Source organism: Oenanthe melanoleuca, chromosome 3 (assembly GCF_029582105.1).
Source record: "Oenanthe melanoleuca isolate GR-GAL-2019-014 chromosome 3, OMel1.0, whole genome shotgun sequence".
Taxonomy (NCBI): domain Eukaryota; kingdom Metazoa; phylum Chordata; class Aves; order Passeriformes; family Muscicapidae; genus Oenanthe; species Oenanthe melanoleuca.
The window spans coordinates 51,549,513-51,576,563 of record NC_079336.1 but is presented as its reverse complement, the minus strand read 5'-3'; the positions used below and the strand labels follow the sequence as shown (position 1 = coordinate 51,576,563).

Sequence of the window (27,051 nt, the reverse complement as noted above, 5' to 3'; positions counted from 1 at the left end):
TCTTTGAAACTTGAATGTCCTTTTCAGATACTAATAGACAGAATATATAATCAAGTTGTAACAGAAAACATGCATGAAATGGGCAAACCTCTGAAAAACTTGTACTTAAGAATGCATTATAACTTTCTGAGATAAAGGATATTTATTTCAATATCTGAGATTTGGAAGTATGCTTAAAAACTCTTGCTGCAGATGAAAGATCATGATGTCTTTAATAATGTTTGAGAAAGGACTTTCCTCCTTCAAAATAAATCCAAGACCAATCCAAAATGATAAAATGAAGGAAGAAGAAAAACAAACCTCCTAAATTCTCAGCTATGGTGACTGAAATACTCACTAAAACATCCTGAAGGCCAGACAAAGCACAGAAAAATGTGCTTTACAGAACAATTCCAGCTTTTCAAAAGCCCAATCAGGAAACACAAACCTGTTCAGAGCACTACTACAGTGTGATACCAAATATCATTGAGAACTTCTCAGCAAAACAACAAACAAATCTCAAATCTAAAGTATCATCTGTTGGGAACACATGCAGAAGCATTGTGGAAAGGCTCATTAGCATAAAGCAACCAATAAAATTTATGCTGCAATAACTATAATGCTTTTAAATTATTCTCTCTTTCACAAATTGCCTAAAACTCATGTAACATTAAATAAGGAATCAATAAATTCAATAGTGGAGCAAGAAAGGCACTGCAGCACATTTATACCGACATAATATATAAGACTTTTTGTAGCTCCCTTGTGGCTACATTGTACTTGGGTTTTGCTCTAGCTCCATTTATGAGAATACCTTTAGAATACACACTCATTATCTTGAGGACTGCATTTTCTAGCACTTATTAATTTATTCATCACAAATTAGCAAGGGAGCAATTTCTGACTTTTAAAGGAAGATCAATTAGCAAAAGTAGATAAGGAATGTTTAGTATAGCTTCCATCAGGCAATTCTTTTGTACCCAGCCATCTGAAAAAGGACACAGGGAGCCCAGAAGGAAGCCCTGGCTTGCTGGAAAGGCAGTTCTGTGCCATGAGTTTGCTGACTTACTTGTTACTAGAAATGGACAGGGGACAAGCACAGGGCTGACAGTCATCCGGAGAGCCTTGGACAACGCCGTAAAATCCCGGCGCACACCTCTCACAGTGGTGACCAGCTGTATTGTGCTGGCAATCCTGCCGAGGAAGGAGACACAGTGAAAGCTCCATTTTGATAATTACAAGTAGGCAGACAACATTCTGCTCCCAGCCTTAGGGATTCAAACTTACTGTGATACAATTCCCCTGATACGATTCTCAGTGGGAATGCTCACTTTAAACTTCTATCAGATGCCTGCTGAGTGATATAGGGGCTTAAAAGGAGAAAAAATACAGGTCTGTAGCTACAGAATTTCTTATCCCATTCATTCTTTCTTCCCTCCTTTGCTCCAGCCATTGGAGAAGGAGCAATAATTCAAATTCAGTCTTACTGTACCAGGTCAGTAGTGTGTATTACTGCCTGTAAGAGCAGATTTGTGTTTACTGTATGACACATTGTACATTGTTCCTTTGTTTTGCACATGTCTAGTTTTTCTTTTTACTCAAATAGTAGTAATTCAGGGGTGAAAAAGCACCACATAATCTGAACTCCAGAGAATCAGAACAGAAACTTCAGAACTTTGCTTTTATGACTCTCCCTGAATTTTGACACTTAAGCTGTTTAGGAAAAGTAGTATTAAAATATAGTTTTCTGTTTTTTTAGATTAGTAGCACAATTTAAGAATTTTACATTAAGATTAACTTGGTGCAAATGTTTAGAAGTGTAATACCTGACAAACTGATGTTTCAGAGTCACACATAGTGCTGTGTCCATGACACTGACATACAGCACAGGTGCCTAAGGGCTGAGCAGCTGTCCTTCCCGCAGGTGGAGATGGAAGTCTATAAAATCCTGGAGAGCACGACTGCAATAAAAAAAGATGCAGAAGAAAACAGATCATTACAGTGTGGACTGTGTATGGGGAGCATTGCAAGCTCATCTTTCCAATCACCAGTTTTTACAAGTTGTGAAAAGAATCTGACAGGCTTCCAGCTGTGTTACAAACAATATACAGTACTTTACAGATAACAAGAGCCAGCCCTAATTGGAAACATGGCTGAAAAATCCCTGGAGCACTCCACTGGTATCAGGCTTTTATACTACAGCTTGAGAGATCTTTTGTTCAGATGCAGAACACCTTTCTGTTCTCACTGTGCATCAAGCATCATTCCTTTCATTACTTAAGAAAACAGTTTGTTTCCAAAATAATTTTTTTTTGCGTGGACTGTGGAGAGCAAGCATGATAAGTTTGTTTCCTTCATCCCTGCTATGTTTTTCAGGTTGGACAAGCTAGCATCTGCCTACACACTACCTGATGGATAACAAGCAAAAGCCGAATAATAAACAAGAAAATGGCTGCATGACTGCATTATTTATAGCTATATAACTTAAAGACCATAAAAGTACAGAATTCAAAATGTTAAAGGTTTTCCATGTCTTGAGACTTGTTTATCCATCACTAAGTCTCTACTGCAGCTTGGCAATAAAATTCCAAGAATAACCCAAAAATTGCTAGGAAAGCTGACACATGCAAAATCAAACACTTGATCTTTATTTCAGGCTTCTTACACAGTTCTGTGGAAGCCCTTACACAGCTCTCAAAAAGCACACAGCTATGGCAGCATAAAAAACCAAACAGGAACATTTTGACAGTTGAGACCATTAGGAGTAAGTGCCTACAGAGAAGTCACTTGTCCCATGTATAAATCCCACCACCTAGTGGTGCCAGGAGACTGTGAAGACTGGCTGATGAGGTCATTTCCTACTGATGACCACATTTGCTGCTTTTCAGAAAGAACAGGAGTGGTACACTTTTCACACAGCAATAAAATGGTTGTAAAATAAAACAGAAGAGAATCTGGAGTAAGTAATTTTTGTGACCAAAAGCAGGATTCTTCAGTGAAGCATTAGCTGACATGCTAGATTTATTCATATACCACCACTCTGACAGTTTTATAATCATTGCCAAAACCTCCAGGAGTCTAAGTTATGGAAAAAGTATAAACACAATTATTTTTTTTAGAATCACAAAGAAATTAATCTTAACTCATTTCTGCTTTTCCCCTTCTATTTTGACTTAGACCACATTAAGTTCCCTGAAGCATAGAAACAGTCTATCATTCTTTTTCATGGTTTGTGAAGAATTCTAACCTAGATAAATAATCTCAAAAAAAAAGTAATTCTGTTTCTTACTAAAGTGTCATTTTTCCCCTCCCTCTCTATCCCCAAGTGTACTTGTCCAAACAAGGAAAAAAACATAGCTTTACAAGTTCTGAACGACTTCAGAATCAGATTATAAATACATGGTACATCCTCAAACAAAACTAATATCTGGGGTTTTTTCTTATGTGCCATTGACAGTCTTATCATCTATTTTGGTCGAAGCATTTCTGAGATGAAATAAAACACAGACAAAAGAAAAAAAAAGACTATATTTTTAATTGGAAGTTTTTCAGAAGCAGCCATTAGGAAAATTCTTACCACTGCTTCTGCAACCTACAACCAGATGTGGAAAAAAAAAACAAGAAAAAAGAAAAGGAGTGGGGGATATAAACATCACTTCTAGTAAAAACTGCTGTGCATATAGTCTTCACAATGCTATTATATGGATAAAGCATGGCAGAGACACATACACCCTGTTAACACCTGCTTAAAAAATGCCAGGATGTCAGGGCTTTTTCCCTGCTAAAATTAAATAAACCTTCACAGAACGCACTATAACCTTCACTGAGCACACTAAAAATAAACTAAGTTATGAGTATGCCAAGATCACACAATTAAGAATGAAGTATGAAGGTTGCAATTGAGACATTCATTGAGCCCCTGGAGGGTGTGAATTAAAAAAAACATTCTAATTACATTATCATATATTTTTCTTTTTTTTTCTTCAAAAATTCAATATGCTACAGTAATTAAAAAAAAATATCTGTACTTCTAAGCAAATGTTGGAATTCATTACTTTCTCATGTATTTACACAAGTTCACGTGTATTGTTTTACTGACAGAGTGTGCAAAGAAAATTGCTTCATTCACTTTCTTGCACACATTTCCTATAGACTTACTGTTTCTGTTGACTTATTTGCTGCATATACAATCATGTATAACATCCAAAGGGATCAGAGTTCTCACAGATAATGAGCTATCTTTCCCTTCATTTACTTTAATTTTTCTCCCATTGGTAGTTTGTGGGAAACCCTTACAAGATCCCTCTTAGGATGTTTGAGGTGTTTGCAGAACACTCAAGGTGTTTTTCCCTGCTACCTCCACCTAACAATTGCAACCAGTGAATTTAGAACTGCTTATGCTGATTAAAAATGAAAAGATGGTATTCTGCACACAGAAAGATTGGTGGTCTCATCATCAAGAGCATGGACAGTCAGAAATATTAACTTCTATTCTGCAGTCAACGTATTGTATCTTAAATGATTTCTCTGGTACCTATAATGAAATCCATTTTACAAAAGCATACAAGTCACCTGATTCTCTAGAACACTTGGGTATTTTTGAAATATGCAATCTTCAGCATGAAATTGTAATTAAAAAAATATATAGTGCATGTATAAAAAGCACCCAGTCACTTAGTTAACCAACATTTTTGTCCTGGTGTTTACTGAGTTAGTATTTTGCTATTACAAGAGTATTAAACCTTTACATGCTCAAAAATGATCTATTAGCATCAGTCACACAATTCAGCCTCAGTGATGCTGTCCTAATAAAGCTCACTTTCCTGTATTCTAAGTATTTAAGTCATTGCCATGGTTTCAGTGGCATATTTGCCTACAGCAATAAAAAAAAAAAGGGCTGAAATTCCCTGTGAGAGAAATACCTGTGAGAGAAAATAAGTAATTAAATTAAGGGAGAGTTGCTGCCAATTAAATTAATTCACTCTCAATTACTATTCACACTTTGCCAGTGAATGGACCAGAGAAGATACAAAGACTTTTCCAGGGAGTTATGTTAGTACTGTACCTCACAGGACAGACCAGAGTAACCCAAGGGGCAGTCACATTTCTCTATCAAGTGAGCCTGAGGAGCCATCCCAGACACAGGGCCATCTTCAGCAACTTCCAAGGAGATCTCAGAAATCCTGGAGAAAAGGAACAAACACCTCTAATGAGATTAGTCAAGCACTAACTCAAATCCAGTTATTCACAGTCAGCTGGCATGGGAGGAAACAATCTCATCTGGCTGTTTGTAGGATTCTTGATCTACAGCAGACAAACAACACTACTTTTTGCATCTCCCAAGGAAACTACAAAGTTAACACCACCTCTGGTCTCATCTTCTAGTTCTAGGCAATAGTATAACTAACTAAATCTCCAGCTTGATTCTGTCTCTTTCTTTAATCTCTTTTCAGCCAAACTAACAAAAGTTAACATACAAAAAATCATATCTAATTCTTCATTTGGAGTGACTTATTAAGAACGTGATGACTCTCAGGGGTATGGCAATAAAATTGTCCTCTAAATGAGCTTTTAATGAGGTAACTTATTTAAAAAATAACATAAAATCTATCCTTAGCAAATAAAGCATCCTAGCAAGCTCTAGAACAGATTTCAAAGGCATTGAACATTTGCCTTTTGAGCAGAAATTTTAAGATCAGTAAACAGGTATAATTTCTTTTTTTTTTCATTTTTTTTCTTTAGGATTGTTTAGACATATTAACAAACAATTTAAAGCAAGTATGAACCACTACAGAAGCAACTGCTAATATCAGAAAGGCATATATTTCTAAAATTTTCCAAACATTTGTTTAATTGTAATAATAATAATAATAATAATAATAATAATAATAATAATAATAATAATAATATCCTTGCCTCCCAGCCACTCCTTGTCTTTCCAGCATGAATGCTGCTAAATAGGGATCATGGAAAAAGACAACAGATATAAAATCTAATGAAATACACTTAATCCTAATGTATCAGAATACTGTACTTTAAGCTTACTTCTTTATTTTTGGGATTTGATTTGTTAGTTTGCTAAAATGAATGCTATGATCTGGAACACCTATTGCCTCAGACAAACAATATGTGCGGAACAGTGTAAATTTTAAGACTTCAAATATAATGCTAACCTAAGATAAAATGTCAAAGACTGTCTGACTAACTGGCTGAATAAATGTCAATAATGTGGGTGGAGTCTATTCAGTAAGTGTCTGAGCACAGTGCTAATGGAGAGGAGCTCACAGAGCTGCTCACCTCCTCCTCATGCTCCCAGCCTGTTCAACTTCTCCCAGACCTTGATTCCTGAGGGACTGAGTGATGCTGTTCTGCTCATTAGCATACAGGTACCAATGTCAGGATGAATGGAGAAAAAGCAGATGCCCACCACTGAACTAGAGGAGAATTTTGTGACAGAGCTTATATGGCCAGACCTACGCATCTTGATAACCTTGCATCAATATAAAAATCCCCAAAGTAATCTAGTAACTTAAACCCTGTATTCACTTCTTATTATCTGAAGAAAGAGGTTCAGTTGAGCAGGGAAACTGAACAAAAAAAAGCCAAAAAAACACCCAAGTGAACAGAGCCAGGCCAAAACAGAAGAATGAAAATAAAGACTGCAAAAGCATTCAGATCCAATATGCCAGTCTAAAGTTACATTAAGATCTCTGTATATTTAATAGGAAAAGAAAAGGAAATCTGCCTCTCCATCATCCTCAAAAGTGAGGGCACAGTTGAAAAACTGTTTACTGTCATAAAGTTGTATTTAGGTAACAATACACTCTAGGGCCACAAAACTACCTATTGTTTGTGTGAAAACATTACTCTTAAGGAAGGTCAGGCTTGGCTGATTTTTGGAAACTGTCTATTAGGCAGCAGTCAAACAACTGCCACCTGATCACTGTTGGGAATATTGAAATAATTTGCAGTGAAATTGAAAGCATACTTCAATTCGAGGAATTTATTATCACAGCCCTGTTGCAAAACAAAATCTAATAAAAGCAATGTTTCCATTTAGACTGTTGAATGTGAAAATGAGGGCAACAAAATGAACAATACAGAAGAAAAATGTTTGGGTTGGGATTCTGAGCAGAAACCTCTAAATCACTAATAATGCTGCAGCTTGGAAGCAGAAACAACATTAGCATTGCTACTAAACTGTTTAGCTAATAGAGTGCTAACACTAGAACGAAGCTATTTTTATGTTCCAAATTGCTGCTGCTACTTTGACTTTATTTTAAAGTGTTTTTCCTGTAGTTTATCACTTACCTGCAGCTTTTAAACTTTGCAATTGAAATTAAAGCACTATTAAAACCTAAAAAAAAATACTTCATATACGTATTTTCCTCCTCCTATACACAGATTCCTTAGCTCTATATATCTTTTTCTACTATGCACAGTCAAGTGGAAAGAGAAGCTTTACTAGTTTAGAACAGGGCTCTTATTTGGAAAGCACAACACACTCTATTTAAACAAATGTTTTATTGTAAGTCACTTAATTCAAACATATGTTTAAATTTGAGTACAAATATTGTTCTTTAGAGGGTCTCAGTGTATTTTTAATAAAAGCCTTCAATTCTTGTGCAAGGTAATATTCCACTAACCTTTAAAAATATTTTTGGGGAGGTATATTTTAGTCTTATGCAAAACTTCCACTGAAATAATTCAAGGTGCTAGCTTGAAAAAAATAATAATATATTCCTGCTGTATTCTACCTAAAGTCTCAGATGCCGTGTTATAAATGTTAACTTTGTAACTAGACAGATCATAAAAATCCATTGTACCATAACTGCCTCCAAAATCAAATACAGAATTATATGCAAGGTTATGACTTCAGATGGAGAGTTACCAGAAAGACCAGATGAACTGTTTGCTAAGCTCTGCTGTTATAAAATGTCACATTCTGAAATGCCATGCTGTAAAAATATATTCTGGTTCTTTAAATGGCACCTTGCAAACCTGCCTTGGAACTGAAAAGTCCTCCCCTGTTCTGATTGCCCCATTACTGGGTAGCCTTGATAAAATGGTGGGGCAGTGCAGTCAGGAGTCACACACACCTCAGCACAAAATCAACTTTTCTGTCATAACTTTCCTTTTGATGCTCCAGCTGAGGCAGTACTCAGGTTTTGCTTCCAGAGCTGAACTAAGATCTGTACAGCTTAGAGGCAAAGGAGAAACACGAAACATGAATATGCTTCTCAAATTTTCCACATTGCATTGGGGTTACCTTCAAAACTCTTCCTGGGAATCCCCTTGCTTGTAATACAATATCCTAAATGGACTATGCCAAAAATAAATTAAACCAATGTTAAACACTTATGGCATCTGTTACTAACATTTAGCATCTAGCCAATGCAAGCTACATGAATACTTCTCTGTAAATTGTATGCTTTAAAGAGAAACAATAGCAGCAACCATGACTATGTTTTTGATCACACAGTGCTGTGAAGTTGCATGGTTCTGCCCCTACTATTCACCCTCAGACTCCAAAGACAAGGCTCCTAAAGACCTATTTGTACCCTAGAAACCTAGCAATAATTTTAGCTTATCATTTCTATGACAGAATCATAAAAAGGACTTCTGGAGATCTTTGGAGCTTACCTCTGATTATTCCCATCCCCTTGCCAATAAATTTTGATATGCCATAGTCTAAGTAAGCTGTTTTAGAACTTCTCTACCCCCAGCAGTTTATCTTTCATGTCTACTGTGAATCTTTCCTACTGAACTTTAAGTTCATTTTTGTTTTTGACTTACCCACCATGGCAACAGAGAACTTATTCTTTCCTTTTTCTCTCTGACAACATTTTAAGCATCTTAAAGCAATTTCCAGTTTCTAAACATATCTATCTATATGTTCATATATTCTCTCACTCATCATATTTTCTAACCTGCAATGATGGTCACTAATATCCTCTGAGCACTTTAATAACTATTTTCTTGAATTCCATTAACCAGAACTTCACAAAATAGGCTTTACTAGTGTTGGGTGGAAATAAAATAGGTTGTTTTTTTTTCTTTGCAGTCCATATCTATTTATACATGCAGACAGAGAATTAGTATTTCTCAACAAGAATATTGTGGCTGAATCATGTTCACCTGGTGACATGTTGTAAACAACATCCTTTTTGAAGAACAGATAACTAAGCAGTTGTTCCTTGTTAGTTCAATTGACTGCTACTTTCAGTATAAATTTTACAGCTGACCTTTAGATTGTAGAGATTTTTGTACTGTTCCTTTCATGTTGCTGCCTGATGTCCATTTCAAATTTAGTGTTATCTTAATTTCCTTGCATAACTGATTCATTAATATATTGAATAAAAGATGTTGAATCTGACCCCAATATATTTAATTTCTCACTTGCAGGAGAAAATTCCTTCATGTGCTAACATTTATATTCAATTACAGCATCATGTTTTCATAAAGTAGACCTTTATTCAAAAAATACACTAAGTTTGTTTCAGAATGTGTGTGCCTACATGTGTTTTCTGTTCTAGGATCCAGAAAATAAAGATTCTACTTGCATAAAACCTCCCTCTTCTGTGTCTTCCACTATGCCAAACACAATTTCCTTCTGTTCTTTCTTCTCAGCAATGGCTTATAGCTGGTGTCATGAATACAAATTCTGTTGGGAATAGCTGGGAGGTCTATGAGGTTATCTGCCTACTGCACTATTTCAGATCACTGCATAGTTACCTGCTCTGCCTCATGATATTGCCATGAGTCGCCTTGATAAGAATGTAATGAACATCATACAACACATTCATGAAATCTTCCCGGGATACAGTTCTACTTGGTCTTGAGTCATCTCCATAATGTTTCCAGGTGAAATCTGCCTGAGACATTGTCCTGTTGACACCTGGGTTACCATGATAATATTCCCAGAATACAGGATTTCTGTCTCTTTGGTCATCACCATAATATTCCCATTCATGCTGAAAGACAGCAACACAAAAGAAAGATTATTAACAATATTCAAAAGAACCATGTGCTTAAGTTTTGGGCTACAAAAGCAGAAGGAAATGTTACCTCTGTCATCTCTATCTCATGCCTGGTCAGCTGGCCAATCAGAGGGGCAGCCATATGCCGGACAATAATTCTTGTATTTGTGGGAGGCCCACCCCTTATGATGACTTGTGGGGAGTAGGTAGTAAAACCTGTCTCTTCTCGTGCTTCAAAGTAGATGGCATATTTCAGTTTCCCTCCATAGGCGGTCAGCTAGCAAAGCACAAAAAGAAATCTCATTTTCAGTTAGCTAAAAATTAATTCCTGGGAAGGAGCTAGCAGTGCTCTGCACCTATGAGCAGCCTGATGAATGCATGTGTGGTAGAAAATAGTAATATGTACTTGAGGAACTATCTGGGGACAAGGGCTGTGTTCAAAACCACTCATCAATAATTTGTTATTACATTACACTAAAACAAGTATATTACCTATTTCCTTACATGTGCCTTGGTGTTCCACTGAACCAAGAAATACCAAAAGTGCAAAATAAATTGTCACAGAGGTGCATAACAACACCCAAAAGGACATTTCTTTCAATCATTTTCTCCCATGTAATCTACAAACATCAGGTATTTTTTGCTTAAAAATTTGAGAAACAAAAAATTGCAAGAGTGTTATATTAAATTTGTGCAGTCTAATTTTTCAAATAACATTTTAATGAGAAAATTTATCCTGTGGAAAAATAGACCAAAGATATTTAGAGATATTAACATGTAAAATATTGTTCGTGTTACTTATGGATTTCCATAATAACAGAGCAATTAAGCTTTAATAATGGAATAGCATTTACTTTTTTTTTAAGTATCTTCCACTATGTGAAGACATGCTTATTGGGAGGGGAAAAAGGCACTGAAAAATAATAAAATAAGATAAAAAGAAGGCAAAAAGAAAAAAGCCTTGTCATTATCCAGTGGAGTTTTAGGTTTACCTTTCGTCCTTCAAACTGCTCTGGAAGTCTCCAGTAAACAGGTTCTGACCGAAGATCCTGCATCACCTGTTCTATATTTGCTACTATTTCAGGAGGCTGGAATGCAATCCCTGAAAGAGTGCTACGCTGAAGGTTTTCATCCACCAGTGGCAGAATTGTTTGCTCTGGCTTCAAGGTCACCTATGCACATTTGAAAAAAATCAAGAAGAAAATTAACTCTATTTTTCCCCCATGAAGTGTTAGTCTTTAAATTCTAGCTCTTTAAAAAATTACTTCTAGGTAATTTCATTTCACATCATGAGCAATTTGTCACAAAGCAGTCTTGCTACTCCTTCAGGTATGAACAGTGCTAATAATGACTTTCCCCTTGAGCCTTTTGCACCTTGTCCTCCTGTTAACAAAGAATGTAGCAGCAGTGGTTAAAATAGTTTAATCAGCAAGTGATTCCATGAATTTTATTGAAGTGATTTTCATAGTGCTATTTTAGTCTCGGGCCTCTTTTGTTCAGATTGTGAGAAATTTTACCTTATAAAGAAGCAGAGTTCTCACCACCAGGGTCAACACATTTAAATTTCAGATCATTCATCAGCCATGTCTTATTGTCATATAAAACAGGATTTGCTTGTTTAAACAAGACTAATGTAATTTGAAGCACCTGAGAGTATCCAAAATACCACTAGCAGTTGGCAGAACACAGTCTCACTTATTTTACAGTTCTGTATCAATTCTGAAATAGATGATACTAGATGTGACATGGGCATAGACTTCTTTAAGTATGAGCAATTAATCAAGGGAAACAAAATAATCAGGAGATTTAAATTTTTTCTGCTTTGTGCTGCCACAAAGGTCAAAGCACAATTATCCAGAACTATTGCTGTTACGGAACTTGATTAAATTTTATAACTTGTCAGCCTTTTACATCCTTTCATCTCCAGTCTAGCAGCATTTGATGGGCAAAACTGAAATAATGAGAAAAACTGGGTCAGATCATAATAAATCACTTCATCCATTGGGAGGGGAAAGAGGTGCTATGGGATTGAACAGTGAAGGGGAGAATAAGTGCTATCCATATTATATTAAGCAAGAGAGATTAACTTGATTTCTGCCTTAAGTATCCTTATCTAACTGATGCTGTACATGACTAGTCTGGGGCTTTGGCTGATTTGCATTAGGCAGACATTCCTTCTGTGTTTGGCATCCTTTCGAGCAGAGATATGACTGACCATACATGGGGACAGAACTAATCATTTTCCATTAGAAACCTCTCCTCCAGAATGCAACTGAGGAGCTGGCATGGCAGCAGTCTCAATGTGTGTTTTGTGCTTGTTGTGCAGATAAATGGAGACATCCAGTCTGCCTTATTTATCAGTCCAGCATGGGTCTCAAGGCTCTCTTCCATGAACAGGTGTAGAGCTCTTTGTTTGCTCTGATGGATTATACATTTCCGTGATTGAATTTAAATATAGCTTCAATAAGCTCTCTTTTATAAATAAAAGAAAATCCCAGCAAAAAAGCATAACCAACAAGGAAAATAAACACATTAACTGAACTATGGGAAATTTATGCTGGACAGCAAGCATCTGTGACCCCTGAATACACCTGGGTAAACTCTGTATCATGTACCAGGGATTATGTTACAATGCATTAGACCGCATAATTTCCCCACACGACTAGGTTGCCCTTTCTTAGGGTTTAATAGCTTTACTTTGGCTGGACATCAGCTATCCTATTTTCTTACCTATTTATTTCCTTTTAATATCTTGACCCTGATTGTCTAATGGAACATATCGCTCTCACCGCTCCTCAAAGCATAAAGAGGAAAGTGATTGCTGAAATGTTTGGCCATTTTCTAGCCACCTCTCAGTGCCTGACTAAAAGATGCCAGCAGGAAACAACATTATCGCATTACATGGCTCAGCAGTTTGCTACTCACCCACACTCGGATCAGCCCCCTTGCCTCGCTGCACTGTGCAGTCAGGCCAAAGCAATAGCAACTGCTGCAGCCAAGTGGGTTTCTGGCAGAGAGACCAAATGTACCAGACTTGCACCTGTCACAGTGGACACCTTCCACATTAACCTGGAACAGACAGAGCGTTTTTTACAGGAAAAAAGAAAATCAAGTTTTATTTCGAGGTAGCAACAGAAAAAAAAAAATCCTACTGTAATGATAATAACAGGGTGCAGCAAGAAATAATAATGAGTGTTAGGAAATATTCAAGGAGCTCTCCAGCTTCTTATCACGTGTGTATGCAAACACATGTAATTAATGTAATTAAGGCATTTGCATTTGCATCCACTGAGTAGCTCTGAGCAATAGATGCTGGCTTCACACTGAAAGTTGTAAGCACAGAAAAATTAAATGGCACTTTGGGCATGACATGCTCAATAACTGATTGATAAGATAAGAAAAATAAGTTGTTCTGAAATTGCCCATGTTAATCAAGCCTTCTGTTTAATAGGAATTAGCATTGACATGTTCAGATATTTAAGGCACAGCACTAAATGTTCTTGCTGAGAAATGTATTTTAATGGAAATTCTGTAGAGAAAAGCTTTCCCCTCTTCATGATTGTTTTCCACATCATTGAACAGTATTAACAAGGCTGAAATGTCTCACTGTTGTAATGTCAATGCTTTTATTTTCATTTTTCAATTAGTCCAAATAAAAAGCTATTCCAGATAGGGCAGATACACAATAATTTATGCAGAGCCTTTTAAAACCATTTTCATACTGAGACCAAGGTATTAAAAAACCCCACCAATATGAAAGCACTGGTTGGCTTTTTTTCCCCACACACTTTTTTTGTTCTCTTGAGACTAGTGTGAAGAAGCCAATCTAAAAAAAAATAATTAAACTTTCCAAAGCTTGTACATGAAACCAACATTATCCCTCAGGATTTACCAGTTTTAACCCTCATTTTCACATATTCTATCAACAAATGCACGTACAATGTATTCAGCTTAGATTTTGCTGCTTTTTGTCAGGGCAGACAATGAGGGTCCTGAGCCTTTGAGAGCTCATTTCTGTAGCTATAACAGCAGGTTTAAATGGGAATGATTACCATTTTATGAAAACCTAGTTTCTTTAATGTATAACTCTTTCAAAAAAAGTTACACAAAAGATTAACCAACCCGAGATTTAAATTTAACCTTAGATTAAATTTTGGGGGGATGAAATGCTTACTACTTAATTCAGTATTATTTGTCCATTCTCTCTCATAAAAGGTGGTTTTTAGTTGCTTTGATTTTTTTTCATGTCAATTGCACATCCTTATCACTAATTATCAGCTAAATATATATTTATAAATATATACTATTCATTTGCTCTCAGAGAAACATAGAAGCAACTATATTATTAGCCTTAAAAGAGTCAACAGAGAAACACTTGTATTTTCAAATGCCATGAACACCCACTCTTTCTACTAAGGGCTTACAAGAGCTAAGAGAAAAACGACTACCTAGAGAAGTTGTGGAGTCTCCCTTTCTGGAGACAGCATTCTAGACACACCCCTGAGTCGAGGGGACCCTGCTTGAGCAGAAGAGTTGGACTAGATGGCCTCCAGTGATCCCTTCCAAACTGATCAATTCTGTGATTCTGTGGCATGCTGGATCTAACCCAGAAATGGGGCACTGAGATGGTTAGATGGGCTGCTGCTTATCACATTTCACATGTTTCTACATAATGTGTACCACTGGTGCATAACTCTGATTTTTTTTTCTGATGTCCAACCCAAAATTCCCAAGCTCCCTTTGGCAGCTGTTGTCCCTTGTAACATTTTCTGCCATCATCAGAAAGGACTTCATTCCATCAACTACTCTCTGAAGTGGCTAATAGGTTTAAATTGCATTTCCTCTTATTAGCCTCTTTTTTTAGACTAACACTTTCGAATCAAGCTATAAAACTGGACACCATTTCCAAGTGCAGCCTTACCAGCACCAACTGGTAAGAGTAAGAGTAGAGCACTGAGTATATAAAGCATTTCCCCTGCTCACCATGCTCTTTGTGATGTCCTCCCTTGCCGCTGCATTGGCCACTGTGCTCACCGCATCCAGATCAGTGGGCAGTTTGCCTTATTTACCATCAGAGCATATGGCTGGTTTATATACTGTTTTCCAGCAGGATTGCCACTCAGGTTTCTTCCTCCCAAACTATACTGATCATGAGGTCATTCAACTCCAATAATAACCTTTCTATTTTCCTAGTCATCAGGCTTTTCAAGAACTCTCTAGACAGTAATTCTATTGTTCAGCATGTCAACCTTGACCTCCTCCAAGTCAGCAGCATTTTCAAATGTGCTGATCATGAATTCTGTCATCTGTGTCACTGATGAAGTTATTGGATCTGGGAAACTGTTTTCTGGCTACCAACTGCATATCAAACCATCAATTACAGCCCTGTAAGCCCAGCAATCCAGCCAACTCTCAAACAACTTAAGTGTGCTGCTCTTCCAAGCACAGTTCCAAATAAGAATGTTATGGATGATGATGCCAAAAGTCTTTGCCTTAGTTATCCTGAATTGGATGCAGTCTACTCAGAGCAGATACTATTGCAGCAAATTCTACTCATGAAATAATGAAGATTGACTCCCTCTAAGTCAATGTACTTTGAATTAGCACTGTGGCATACTGTGATTACTGATGAGTTTGCTTTTATTGTGCCCAGAATCGGAACAAGAATTATATTATGGGGATCAACTGGCAACAATTCTGTAAGAACAGAAAGAAACAAAAAAATTGGGGAAAACAGAGGATGCTATGGATCCTCCTAAAAGGATGCTATCCTGGCAAGTCTCAGTATGTGAAAAAGCAGCTGATAAGCACTTAAGTCTTTATGTTGGGCTCCTCCCACATCAGTTTGCAAATGTACTATGAAAACCAAGGAGATTGTTCTGCATATATTGTTTGAACAAGTAAGGGCAAGTGCCAATAAATCTGAAATAAACTTCTCAGCAGTTACAAGATCAGTTTACAACCTTTATCGTCCTACCTTGCAGCTGCATTGGCCAGAATGATCAATGCACGAGCACCTCCCCTCTGCATCACAGCTCTGTGGATCTGTCCCAGCCAGGAAGCACTGACAAGCGACACAATGTGGATAATTCCAGTAGCCCAGCCTGCACTCTGTGCATTTTTCCCCAGAGAATTCAGGGCGGCAGAAGCAACAGCCTGTATTTAAGTCACACTGGGAACTTAGGGCTCCAATGAGGCTGCACTCACAGGGCTGAAAAGGAGAGAAACAAGCCAGTTGCAATTGCGCTTCTGAAAAAAAAAACTCAAAACCAAATCCCAACCAAAAAGCAATTCACCTCTTTTAAGTATCTATAAATAAAGTACAGCAGTGAATTTCCACTGCCTAAAAATAACACATTTAAATTGTAAGGCCAGCGATTTATTTTTATTCAACATAAGTCACGCATTTACACTAAATACTTTACATTGCTAGTGGGATTTTTTTTTCAAGAGATATTACTTATCACTGTATTTAGGCATTGAAAATAAATGAACCCCAAAGGGTCAAGGGCATTGGAGTACTTTGTGGACGAAATTAACGCAAAAACTACAAGCACTCTCTAAGAAGTATTTTGTATGCAAATTCTCTGCAGGCATGTTCAGAACAAAAACTAAAATTGGAACTTCTCAGGAGCAATTGGTTCAGTGGTCCCAGAGGAATCTAGTTCAACGTCAATTACTCATCCGTCAGACAGGTAACTATCCTCTTTGTACAAACAAGGCTCCTAGATGACAGTAATTTACACAGTAAGGGCTAGAGATTTAGTCATGTGATATATTTGGAAGCAAACTTGCTCACAGAATAAGACTTGAACAGGCAAGTGAGAATAGAAATAGGTGATTTTCCAGGGTGTCTAGATATTGAATACAAAAGTAGCAGGGAAAACTGCAGACTTCCAAAGAACAGAAGAATCCCTCAGTGCTATTACTGGGGTAGCACTGCACAGTTAATACAGGACATTGGCTGTAATCACTGTGTGAACAGAATATCATATGGATAAATTCATTTTACAGAAAAAACTCAGTGCCAGCAGTACAGGTTACCACAGTAACTGACATGGATAGGCTTGCTAAAATTACAGACACAAAGCTGAAAAAGAGAGGAAGAAAATGTGGATTCAGTTTCTAAGCAAAACTGTTTATTACATCTCACTTAGAGCACCTTTTCTCAGATCTGAAAACACCATTTATAAAGAAGGTGAATATTTACAGGAAAGATGAAACCTTTACTGAATGCCAGAGAAACTATTTAACCACTGCTTAAATATTAGTCTGCAAGATGACTACCTAACCTAAAAACCAAAACTTTCTGACAGAAAGAACTTAATTGTACAAGATACACTTGAACACAAAGCTGAGAAAGTGAACTGTTCACCATTCTCTGAAATAGCTTGGTGTGCAATATCAGAACCTAATTTACAATCAGATGCTGTGTTTGGTTTATGCAGTTTTCTGCAATGCTCTCTATCCCAGACTTACAGCAGCCTTGGAAACCTTCTACAAAGACTGCTAAATAGCAGATTCACATCTCACTTTGCAGAAATTAGTGGTAGCATACTGAAAGAGATGTGGGCTGATAGATCATCATTAATTTAGATGGTGCCATGGAACTGTCATACTAATGTGCTCACATAAAAGACAATCAGAGAATATACTCCAGAGCTCAAACAGAGGTCTTCAACCTCATTAGGCTGGTTTCAGAAGCCAAGAGTTTATATCATTGCAGCACTGCAGAGGTTTCACAGGAGTTTTTCATACATACAAAAAAGAAATCATTCTTGTCAATCGCTTTGCAGCCTGAGCTACAGAACTAACAGCCTTTTAAGAACAAGTATTAATGGTGTATGACTATGTTGCAAAAAGATACAGTTTTCTGGAGTAATTGTAGCAGTACTATTAAATCCCTTATCATCAATGAGCACAGCAGGGAGGATGAAGGCATTTGAACTTAGCACGATGTCCACTGTCACCAGTTTCCAACCTTAACCCTCAACTCAAGGTAATTAATATCAGCTTTCATGGCCTCCTTGAAATTCTATCACTGTTTTCCTATTTCTTCTCCCTTCTCTTGAGAAATTTTGGAATAAGAAGAATTTAAAGGCTAATGATAATGTTTATTTCCCCTTTAAGAACACAGGAATGAAGTGTAATTTACAACTAAGGTAGATGTTTCTTTTCTTTTCTCCTTGCTGTCTTTTGTGCTCAAACTGAAGCCTTTCTCAAGCAAACTCGGAGTACAAATTCTCAGTGGTGTCACCATTAAGGCCAAAGTGAATTTGTTTCCTAAAGGCACTGCTGATTCCCTGTAAATATACATCTATATACATCATTTAATATGTGGTAATCTCCTCAATCACAGTAAACACAGTTACAGTAAAATAAAATCAGGCTCAAGCAGGACACTGACTCAGTGTGACAGCAGAATCAACAGGGTGTTTTGTGTTACAGGCTGCATACCTGACACAGAGGATCTGTAATGCAGATTGCCAATATTTACACCACAATCTTGCATCAAAACTCGCAATTTGGAGGCAAACCATGATTTACAAACCAAAAACTGTGCTCCAGCTATAAATTATTGTGAAAGAGGTAATGCACATAGAGAAAACAGAAATCCACTCACCTTGCAGCCACTGACAATGTTATGGCCCCAGTGATTTGGTGCACATTTGTCACACATCTCTCCAACAGTATTGGGAGGGCAGATACAGCGTCCACTGACGGGATCACAGTTATTGCCAAAACGTGAACAGTCACAGGCTTCATGGGAGACAGAAAAAAATAAAGCAGAGGAAAAGTTATCCCTTTATGTGACACCTGGAGAGCAGACCCTAAAGGGGTTAGGATCATTTCTTTACTGTACAGTGAACTCTCAGTTATCTGTGGACTTGATGGGGCAGACAAGGCAGGGAAAACCTTGAGAAACCAAAACCAGAAGCAGTGAAACACAGGTTAACTGTGGTTGAAGTAGCTGCAATGGGAACAGTATGGGAAAAATAAAGGCACTAACTGCAGAAGCACAGAGACTCCTGAGATGGTGCACTCTTGTGACATAACTGCAGGAGTGCTGCTATTCAGTTCCTGGGCCCATGCTGTCTCCTCTAAGAAGCCACCTGAGGGCCTCTGAGCCATCTATGCAGGGAACTTGAAGCCTATTTAACCTCTTATACCAATTTGAGAAATAATTCCTTCTGGAATTTCTGCTGCTCTAAAGAGACTTTCCTTAAAGGGCAAAAAATATGTTTAAGTTTCTTTTTCCCTTTCTATTCCTTCTTCAGCTTATATATCCTCTGCCTTGGGAGGACATCAAGAAACTGATGTTTCCATGGGAAACTGGTATTCTTTGCAGATTATACTAAATTAAAAATACTTCAGGTTTGGAAATGATTCCAGAAGCGGTCTTTGCTCTTAAAGGATTATTAAGTGAACAACTCATTGGTGGCAAATGCAGATTCAAGTTTTGTAAGGGATAAGTATTTATGGGGCACAAGACACACAAGTGATTGAAAAAGCAGAACTGGTGTGTGGTTGTTTTCACACTCACCATCCTCATAACCCATGAGGTCAGAGAAAAAGCTTCACAAGCAAACTGACTCTGTGTGATAACCTGTTCCTTGGGGTGTTTAAAGGGCAATGTTGTTACTGAGGGCTTCATTTATTGTTCATTGTATAATACTTCAGATTGAAACTAGAAAACAAGGGATGTGCAAAGACAGAACTCCCATCTATAGTTTAAATAAGAAGTGACCTTAATTTTCCCCACCAATGCCTTCAAGATAAAATAATTGATGCAAAGAAGATAGTAGGTTTTGCCTCCATCATGCCAGGGATACAATGTGTTGCATGCTATTTAGAATATTTCCACACACTGTGGCTTGAAGTTTCAGAATACATCTCACTGGGAGAGTGAGGCTTTCAGATGTGACAGCTCATCTGTGGGTTTCCAGGTCTTACACAAAATTTGCTAAAAAGGCATGGAGGGGAAGGAAATACTCAAATGTTTCTCCTATTTTTACTTTTATAATTATTTTTTAAAATAAGAGGGAAAAAATACAACACAATTGTTGCAAGCAATAGTGAAATAGAAATCACTTTTTTATCTTTGCTGCTAGAATGTCAACACTGACAGTGCTTTCAGGGTTTTTTTAGGCTCTATGGATTTATATTGCACAAGAAAAAAATAAAATTATATTCCTTTTGGATAAATGCTAGATAAAAGAGGTCCAAATTTCTATTTGATACTTAACTGTCACAATGGAATTAATTTTTCTGTACTTTTCCTTCCAGCATGATTTTATATACCTCTATTAAATTTCTGATTTTCTTTGCGATTCATAATTTAATTCTTGTATTTTGTCATTTGAAGGAATACATAACAAGTCTACTAAAAATGTGTGGAAAGAACAGCACATTGAAAACAGAATTCCTCTCCACCTGTTCTATTAACTTTGAAACTTTCAAAACACTGAATTTTCTCAACGTCTATAGCTGCTGCTGTTGCTTTAAACATTTGATGTCCACAGGCTGATATATTTATATTTAAAATGTTACTTGGATCTAGTATTTTATAATTTCATTGCTGTTTCTTAAACTCTGTCATTTCAAAGTTTGCCAAGAGAGCAATTAAAATTTTAATGTGCAATTTCATTAACAGCCCTCTCATTTTCCTTCCCTAACTGTAGTTATCAACATTTTGTTGTGTTTCACAATAGTGATGTGTTTTTAACCTGGGGAATGTTAGAATAAGGTGCTAATCATAAACAATACAATTTTTTACCCTTCATTTATTTGCTAAGGGTTTTAGGACTGCAGCAATCATTTGCATTTTATTTCAGGCTCTCGCATGAGTGAGCCTGGGAACCAATCTCTCCCTTTTCCAAGGGACCAATGTATCTGAACTTTTCAAACCTGTACATGTTTTTGAACCCTTCATTCCTGTGGGAGACAATATCATAGTGCAACATTTTCAAATATAATCTATATATAATAATCCAGCCTGTTTCAAGGTTTATCCACACTACAGGTAAAATTGAATTTTGCTGCACAAATGTGGGTCTCGAGGCCTTGATGCTCCTTCCATTAAAAAAGCTCCTTGTGCTGCCATTCTAAATAGGAAAGGAGGAAGAACAGATTACCAGACTGTGATTCCTGCTTCTGGAAAGAATATGCTTTATACCCAAAGAACAATAACAGCATTCTATATAGCAGCAGTCAGTCACACTAGACAACTATCTATGTGTCCTGTGATCACACCTAAATGGGTTTCTGAGACTTGAAAAACACAGGTCTATCAGGAAAGATGGATATTTCCCTGTGAAGAAATCTATTGATTGGGTTCTTTTTGATACAGCAGTCTGCACTACTTCAAGGATAGAAAGCATTCATTTTAGTCTTTGACCTAATTTCCAAAAGGACAAAAATAGAGGTAAAGAGGTGGTTGGATATATTTATGCCTAATGCTAGTGTTTCAGCATATAGAAAAGGAGACTTTTCAAGTGTTTACACAAGGAATATAGCAGATAGTTTTACTTAAAGAACTTCTTGTACATAAAAAGTCCAAGTAAGCAACTACATATTACTGTAGAGGAAAGGATTGTGGTAATGAAAGAGGATCAACCATATAAGAACAATGAAAAGGTTTGGGGTAAAACTAGAAGCAAAGGGGGTTTCTGTTTTTACACCTCTGCAGGTTGATTGACTTGGCAAAAATTTTTATCAGAGTTCTACGTTATTCTTAAATTACAGGAACTTTATGGATTTTTTTTTGGCAGGCTACATTGAGCAAAAGACATTCCTGTTCCTTCCAAATGTAGTAGACAAGCCATAAACTGCCTGTAAAATAGGAGAAATTGCTTGGGTCTTTCATTCTTGCCAATCACCACCCTTGTCAAGTGAATAATGTACACGGCTGTCTATGAACACCCTGTCAGGAAAATTAGGCAATCCAAAATTAGCCAAACTAGAATCTTAGGAATGAATAAATAAACAAATAAACAAACAAACAAATCAATCTGTGCTTGGGGGCAAAACATTTACATACGAGTACAGCCTCCTTCCTCAAAGTTGTAGAACCCGTGTGCACAGCGGTCACACTTCTTCCCTGCCACTCCAGGCTGGCAATAGCACTGCCCGTCTCCATCGCAGTCAAAGGACTTGGAACCAAACGAGTTGCAGTTGCAGGGAACACATCCTCTGGAAGACTGTAAGCCAAATGTTCCAGGCTGCCACAGAGCAAGGAAGAGCAGTCAGTTCATGGAATGATTTCCAGGAGAAAAGAGGAAAAGCTGAGAGAGTAGGGAGAGCAGGGTTGCTCTTTCCTCTTCATTGCTGAAATACTGCTTTTAACAGCTTAGATTGTAGTGGTAAAACCCTGGAGCAAGGACACTAAATGCCCTACACTGCTGAGAAAGAATAAAGATTTCAGAATGTTACCTGATGCTATAATGAATGCTCTGCAATGCAAGACATTTCTTATGAGGCTGTGTTTCCCTAAGTACAATTCTCACTTGGAATGGAAGGTATGTCAGCACACAATACAATACCCCATCTCTAGCTGTAAGGCTATGTTTGTTGCTAAGAGAGTGAATTCAAATTCTCAGCTACGAATGGAGATCGATTCAACTGGAAAGCCTCTGAACTAGATTTTATCTCCTCTGAGCAAAGGTAATGTCTGTACACAGTAACTTAAGGGCAATTCTTTAGAATGATATATAGGAATAACTTCAGAAGAGGTAGTGTATTTGTGTACAAGACAAAAAAATATAATGGGGATTTTTTTAGAAGATAAACTCTGTCTGGATTAGGCCTCTGTTTCTCTTCTATTTTCTTCCTTTTATTTCTTTTTTACAGTGATCAATATAAAGTTTCTGCAGAACCAGAGTAGATGTTATCAACTATAGTAAGAAATTTCCTCCTTAGCTTCATTAGTGGAGTGTAAAAAGTAAAGGGAAGACACATACTCATTTGTATACTTTGATAAGGAGTTCTGCACAAAGCTGTCAACCAAAAGACCTCATGAGTCTCACTGCACCAACAAACTGAGGCTCCTAGGAACAAACCATACTTGATATTCAAATGACAAACTCAGTCTTGAGCTAGAGTGCTTTAAAATGGGAGTACTTCTCTACCTGTTTTTCAGGCATGATGATTTTCAGTGAATACTGAAATCTAAATCATATTAATAACTTCACTTGAAATTACAACATTAATAATAAAATCTATCAGCAAGTTTGATAGAAAAGTAGAATGCTAAAAATGAGATATTAAAAGATCACCGCTAATGAATATAAATGGAACAAAGTGAAAAATGTTTACTTTATAATGTGCTACTTTGTGACCCAGGCATGAGGTGCTAGATTTTTACATACTATAAATCAGTAGATCTTCAAATCACTGGAGCTGTGCTGGCTTTGACCATGGCAGTGATTGTCCCTCTTTACTAAGCACTAGTGCTGTGTCCAGTTCTGGGCAACTTAGAAGAAGAAAAGACATTGAGGTGCTGGAGCGTGTCCAGAGAAGGGCAGTGGAGCTGGTGAAGGGCTGGGAGCACAAGTCCTGTGAGGAGTGGCTGAGGGAGCTGGGGGTGTTTAGCCTGGAGGAGGCTCAGGGTGAAGGTTTTCTCTCTACAGCTCCTTGAAAGGAGGCTCTAGCCAGGTGAGATTTGGCCTCTGCTTCCAGGGAACCAGCAACAGGACAAGAGGACACAGCCTCAGGCAGTGCCAGGGGATGCTCAGGATGGACAAAAGGAAAAATTTCTTCACTGAAAGGGTGGTCAGCCTTTGGAGCAGGCTGCCCAGGGCAGTGGTGAAGTCATTCAAGAAATGACTGGACATGGCACTTAGTACCATGGTCTAGCTGACAAAGTGGTGATCAGTCAAAGGTTGGTCTCAATAAAATTGGAGGTCCTTCTCAGCGCTAATGATTCTACTACATCTACTATTTTATATGGATTTGTTCCACAGTAGAACCACTAACTAACCTCTGGTATTGGTGAATTCTCTGAAACTTCAGAAGCTTTCCATGGAAAGGTCCTGAAATCTGATCTCTGAGGTTAATACAGAAGTTCCCCACTCACACAGACAATCTGCTGATAGGTGCTGATAGGACCACATCTATGGTCAGAAAATCATACAACCCTAAGCAAATGTGATTGCACATGTAATGATTTTCATTTCCAAACTCTGTATTGAAATATTTTGCAAATTTCATACTTCTGCCTGACAAAACATGGCATATCAGAGAGAGATAGTCAAACTCATTTAATCAAACTCAAGGTTCAATAAAATACTTGACTATCTCTAAAGATTTCTTTTACGCAGGAAGAAACACAGAAATGTGAATACACACAATCTCAGGATAGACATTCAGATTAATGCAGTGAAGTAACCAATGCACAGCATGCATCTCAGTTCTCAATATTAAGTTTAACAGGATCTAATAAACTCTGTTTATATGGGCAACAGTCAGAAAAAGTTTGACACCAGCACTCCACACTTAGTTAAGCTGTGACCACCACCATGCTGGGTTGCATTCTGTGAGAAGGGCTGCACACAAAGACATTTTGGTCAGTCATGCAAACTTTAACTCCAAGTTAAAGCTCTCAGCAAAGTTTGTTCACACATAGAAATTCTAAGAATCACATCTACTGAACAAGATAAATGATCCCAGATTAAAATTGGGAAATACACTGAATTTTCTGAATGTGTCATTATATCGTGTCTCCATCAGTGTACTGTGTGGGAAACATAGTAACCTATACATGTTTAATTGGAAAAAACCTCATTTCTCCAAGGAAATCTGTGTGAAGAAATATAGCGTGGGTCCCAGAGTCTAGCTGAGAATGAAAAACACTGCCAGGTATTTTTCAAACAGGGTATGATAAGTGTGACGGTTTTGAGTTGCAGGGAGAACAAACAACATTCCTAAAATCTGCTCTGTTAGAAGCAGTTGTATCAAAATTACTTAATTTTAGGAAGTAAGTTGCTTTGTTGTTCTGTGATAAGGAACAAACACTCCTATAATTTTGGGCATTACATTCACATAACTGGCACTGCACTGAGTCAAAAATGGCTCAGATAACTAACCATATTCGCTAATGAGAACTTTTAATACCAGTTATGTTCAATGTTTTAAAATGAGATCTTAACTCTTTGACTCTGGGGCTGATCTTCTTGCAGCCTCCTTAAGATATTGATTCTTGAATTGTTAGAAAATGAAGTCTTAGGCTGCTAAGTCCAAGAAAATCCCACTGATTCCACTGACTTATGTACACCTCTCATGCATTTTGTGCAACCTGCTGTTGATGGTTCTGTTTTGGGACTTAGTCTGGTATTTGACGTCTCGCTGATATCACCATTTGCACAATGGAGCTCTTGGGACTGGGGAAACATCCTAAAATGCTGCTTGTCTTCCGAGCCTGTCTGTTTCTTGAGAATTTCTTTTACTGTAACACAGGTATTAAAAATTAAAATCCCAAGCAATCTGTGTGAGCTCCAAACACAAGCAGGGGAGACTTCAGCCCATGCAAAGCAGAGTTTCTCATTACCAGAGCTGCAGGGCGGTAAGCACCTCGTGGGCACCCACTGGCACTGCTGCTGCCCCACCTCCGGGGGGGTGCTCGAATCTGCTGGCTGCCTCCTGCATTTTCTTGCAATTTAGGCACCTGCCTGCTGATTTCACAGTGTCTGCCCATGAATCCTGATTTGCAGACACATCTTCCCAACATATCACACTGCAGTGACACAGATCCTAAGGCACTGCAGCCACAGGGTATACAAAAGAGCTTTTCTGGGGCCCAGAAGTAATTGGGCTTTAAGAAGAAAAAGTAAACACTGTTAGAAAGTGGAGATAAAGAAACTACACCACATTTCTAAAGAGTACAGAAATAAAGACAGGAGTAAACACTGAAGTAAACAAAGTGTAATTCCAATTAACCACCAGTACTGTATTAATGAGCTTGAGATAGTTGCTGGGTATCTTATGCAATCTGCAAAATCCACTGATACCAGCAATTTTTCTTTCAACAGATTCTCTAAATCCTGTTGAAAATGGAGCATTAGCAAACTACTTCAGAAATTACAGAATTTAAAAGGGTGAAAATGATCCTTTTGATTTCTGCAGAATTATTTATGTGTTTTAAATTACAAACAAGTGGAGGTGTTCTGAGGACATAGGCCTAACATATGAGTCCTTATGCTGAGCTAGAGAAATGTGCAGCCAGCTATAGCACATTCCTTAGCTGCCTGAAGACAACTCTGTGAAAGTTTATGAAACAATATTTCTCTGCAGTGATTTATGAGACAAGAAAACAATGTCAAAGCAAAAAACACTTTCACCAAAAAATAATACATTGTTTGGACAACACAAGAAGAAACCCTAAGAAAAAAACCATAACAACAGAACATTCCAGAAAAACTAAACTAGCACCCTGTTTTTCAAAAAAAATAAACATCAGATGCTATCAGACCTTTTGCAGCTTTCTTCACAGAGGGATTATCTCCCAAAGCTGCAATAGTTTTAAGGGATGTTTTATATCAAAGATTCAAAATATAAAGTGTATATATTATGTATACAAATGAATTTGTAGATACAGTGAAGCTTAAAATGCATTCATTGCATGTAAATACTATTTCTTGTGTTATGATCTAGAAAACAGAAAGCATTTAAAAAACAACCATTTTACCATTCTCTACATAAGAACAATCTATATATGTTCTTTAAGTGAAAAATAAGCAACAGGAAAAAGCCTATCCAGAAGCAAATGATATTTAGTTGAGACAAACAGTGAATAAAGGACTGGTCTGAAATTTCTGGTGACTCACTTTGCAGATGTCACAGCGGCGCCCGATGACGTTGGCTTTACACTCGCACTGGCCCGTCCGAGAGTCACAGATCTCCGAGAAGGAGCCATTCATGTGACAGTGACAGGCTGCAGAGCAAGAAGAAGGAGATGTCAGCATGCTCCCTGAAGCTAAATCTAATAGCCAAATGTTTACAGTGCAGCTTTTGCCACCCTGAGAAACACTCAGCCTGGGCTGAGCAGGGAGGTGTCGCTCCCATACGCTGACATGTTAACCTGCCCATACTAATGTGG

The 27,051-nt window shown here is 37.5% G+C and overlaps 1 protein-coding gene across 1 annotated transcript in view; it reads right to left on the bottom strand.

The window, feature by feature from the left end:
• LAMA2 (laminin subunit alpha 2) overlaps positions 1 to 27,051 on the bottom strand; it is a 330,175-nt gene that overhangs the window by 91,112 nt on the left and 212,012 nt on the right. Inside the window, exons 20-31 of the mRNA XM_056488060.1 lie at positions 26,780 to 26,886; positions 25,504 to 25,767; positions 22,000 to 22,180; positions 18,583 to 18,719; positions 15,937 to 16,170; positions 12,885 to 13,028; positions 10,952 to 11,131; positions 10,048 to 10,236; positions 9,715 to 9,953; positions 5,045 to 5,162; positions 1,806 to 1,940; positions 1,049 to 1,173 (exon numbers count right to left, since the gene is read on the bottom strand). Coding sequence (XP_056344035.1) covers positions 1,049 to 1,173; positions 1,806 to 1,940; positions 5,045 to 5,162; positions 9,715 to 9,953; positions 10,048 to 10,236; positions 10,952 to 11,131; positions 12,885 to 13,028; positions 15,937 to 16,170; positions 18,583 to 18,719; positions 22,000 to 22,180; positions 25,504 to 25,767; positions 26,780 to 26,886 — 2,053 coding nt within the window. The remainder of the gene's footprint in view (positions 1 to 1,048; positions 1,174 to 1,805; positions 1,941 to 5,044; positions 5,163 to 9,714; positions 9,954 to 10,047; positions 10,237 to 10,951; positions 11,132 to 12,884; positions 13,029 to 15,936; positions 16,171 to 18,582; positions 18,720 to 21,999; positions 22,181 to 25,503; positions 25,768 to 26,779; positions 26,887 to 27,051) is intronic.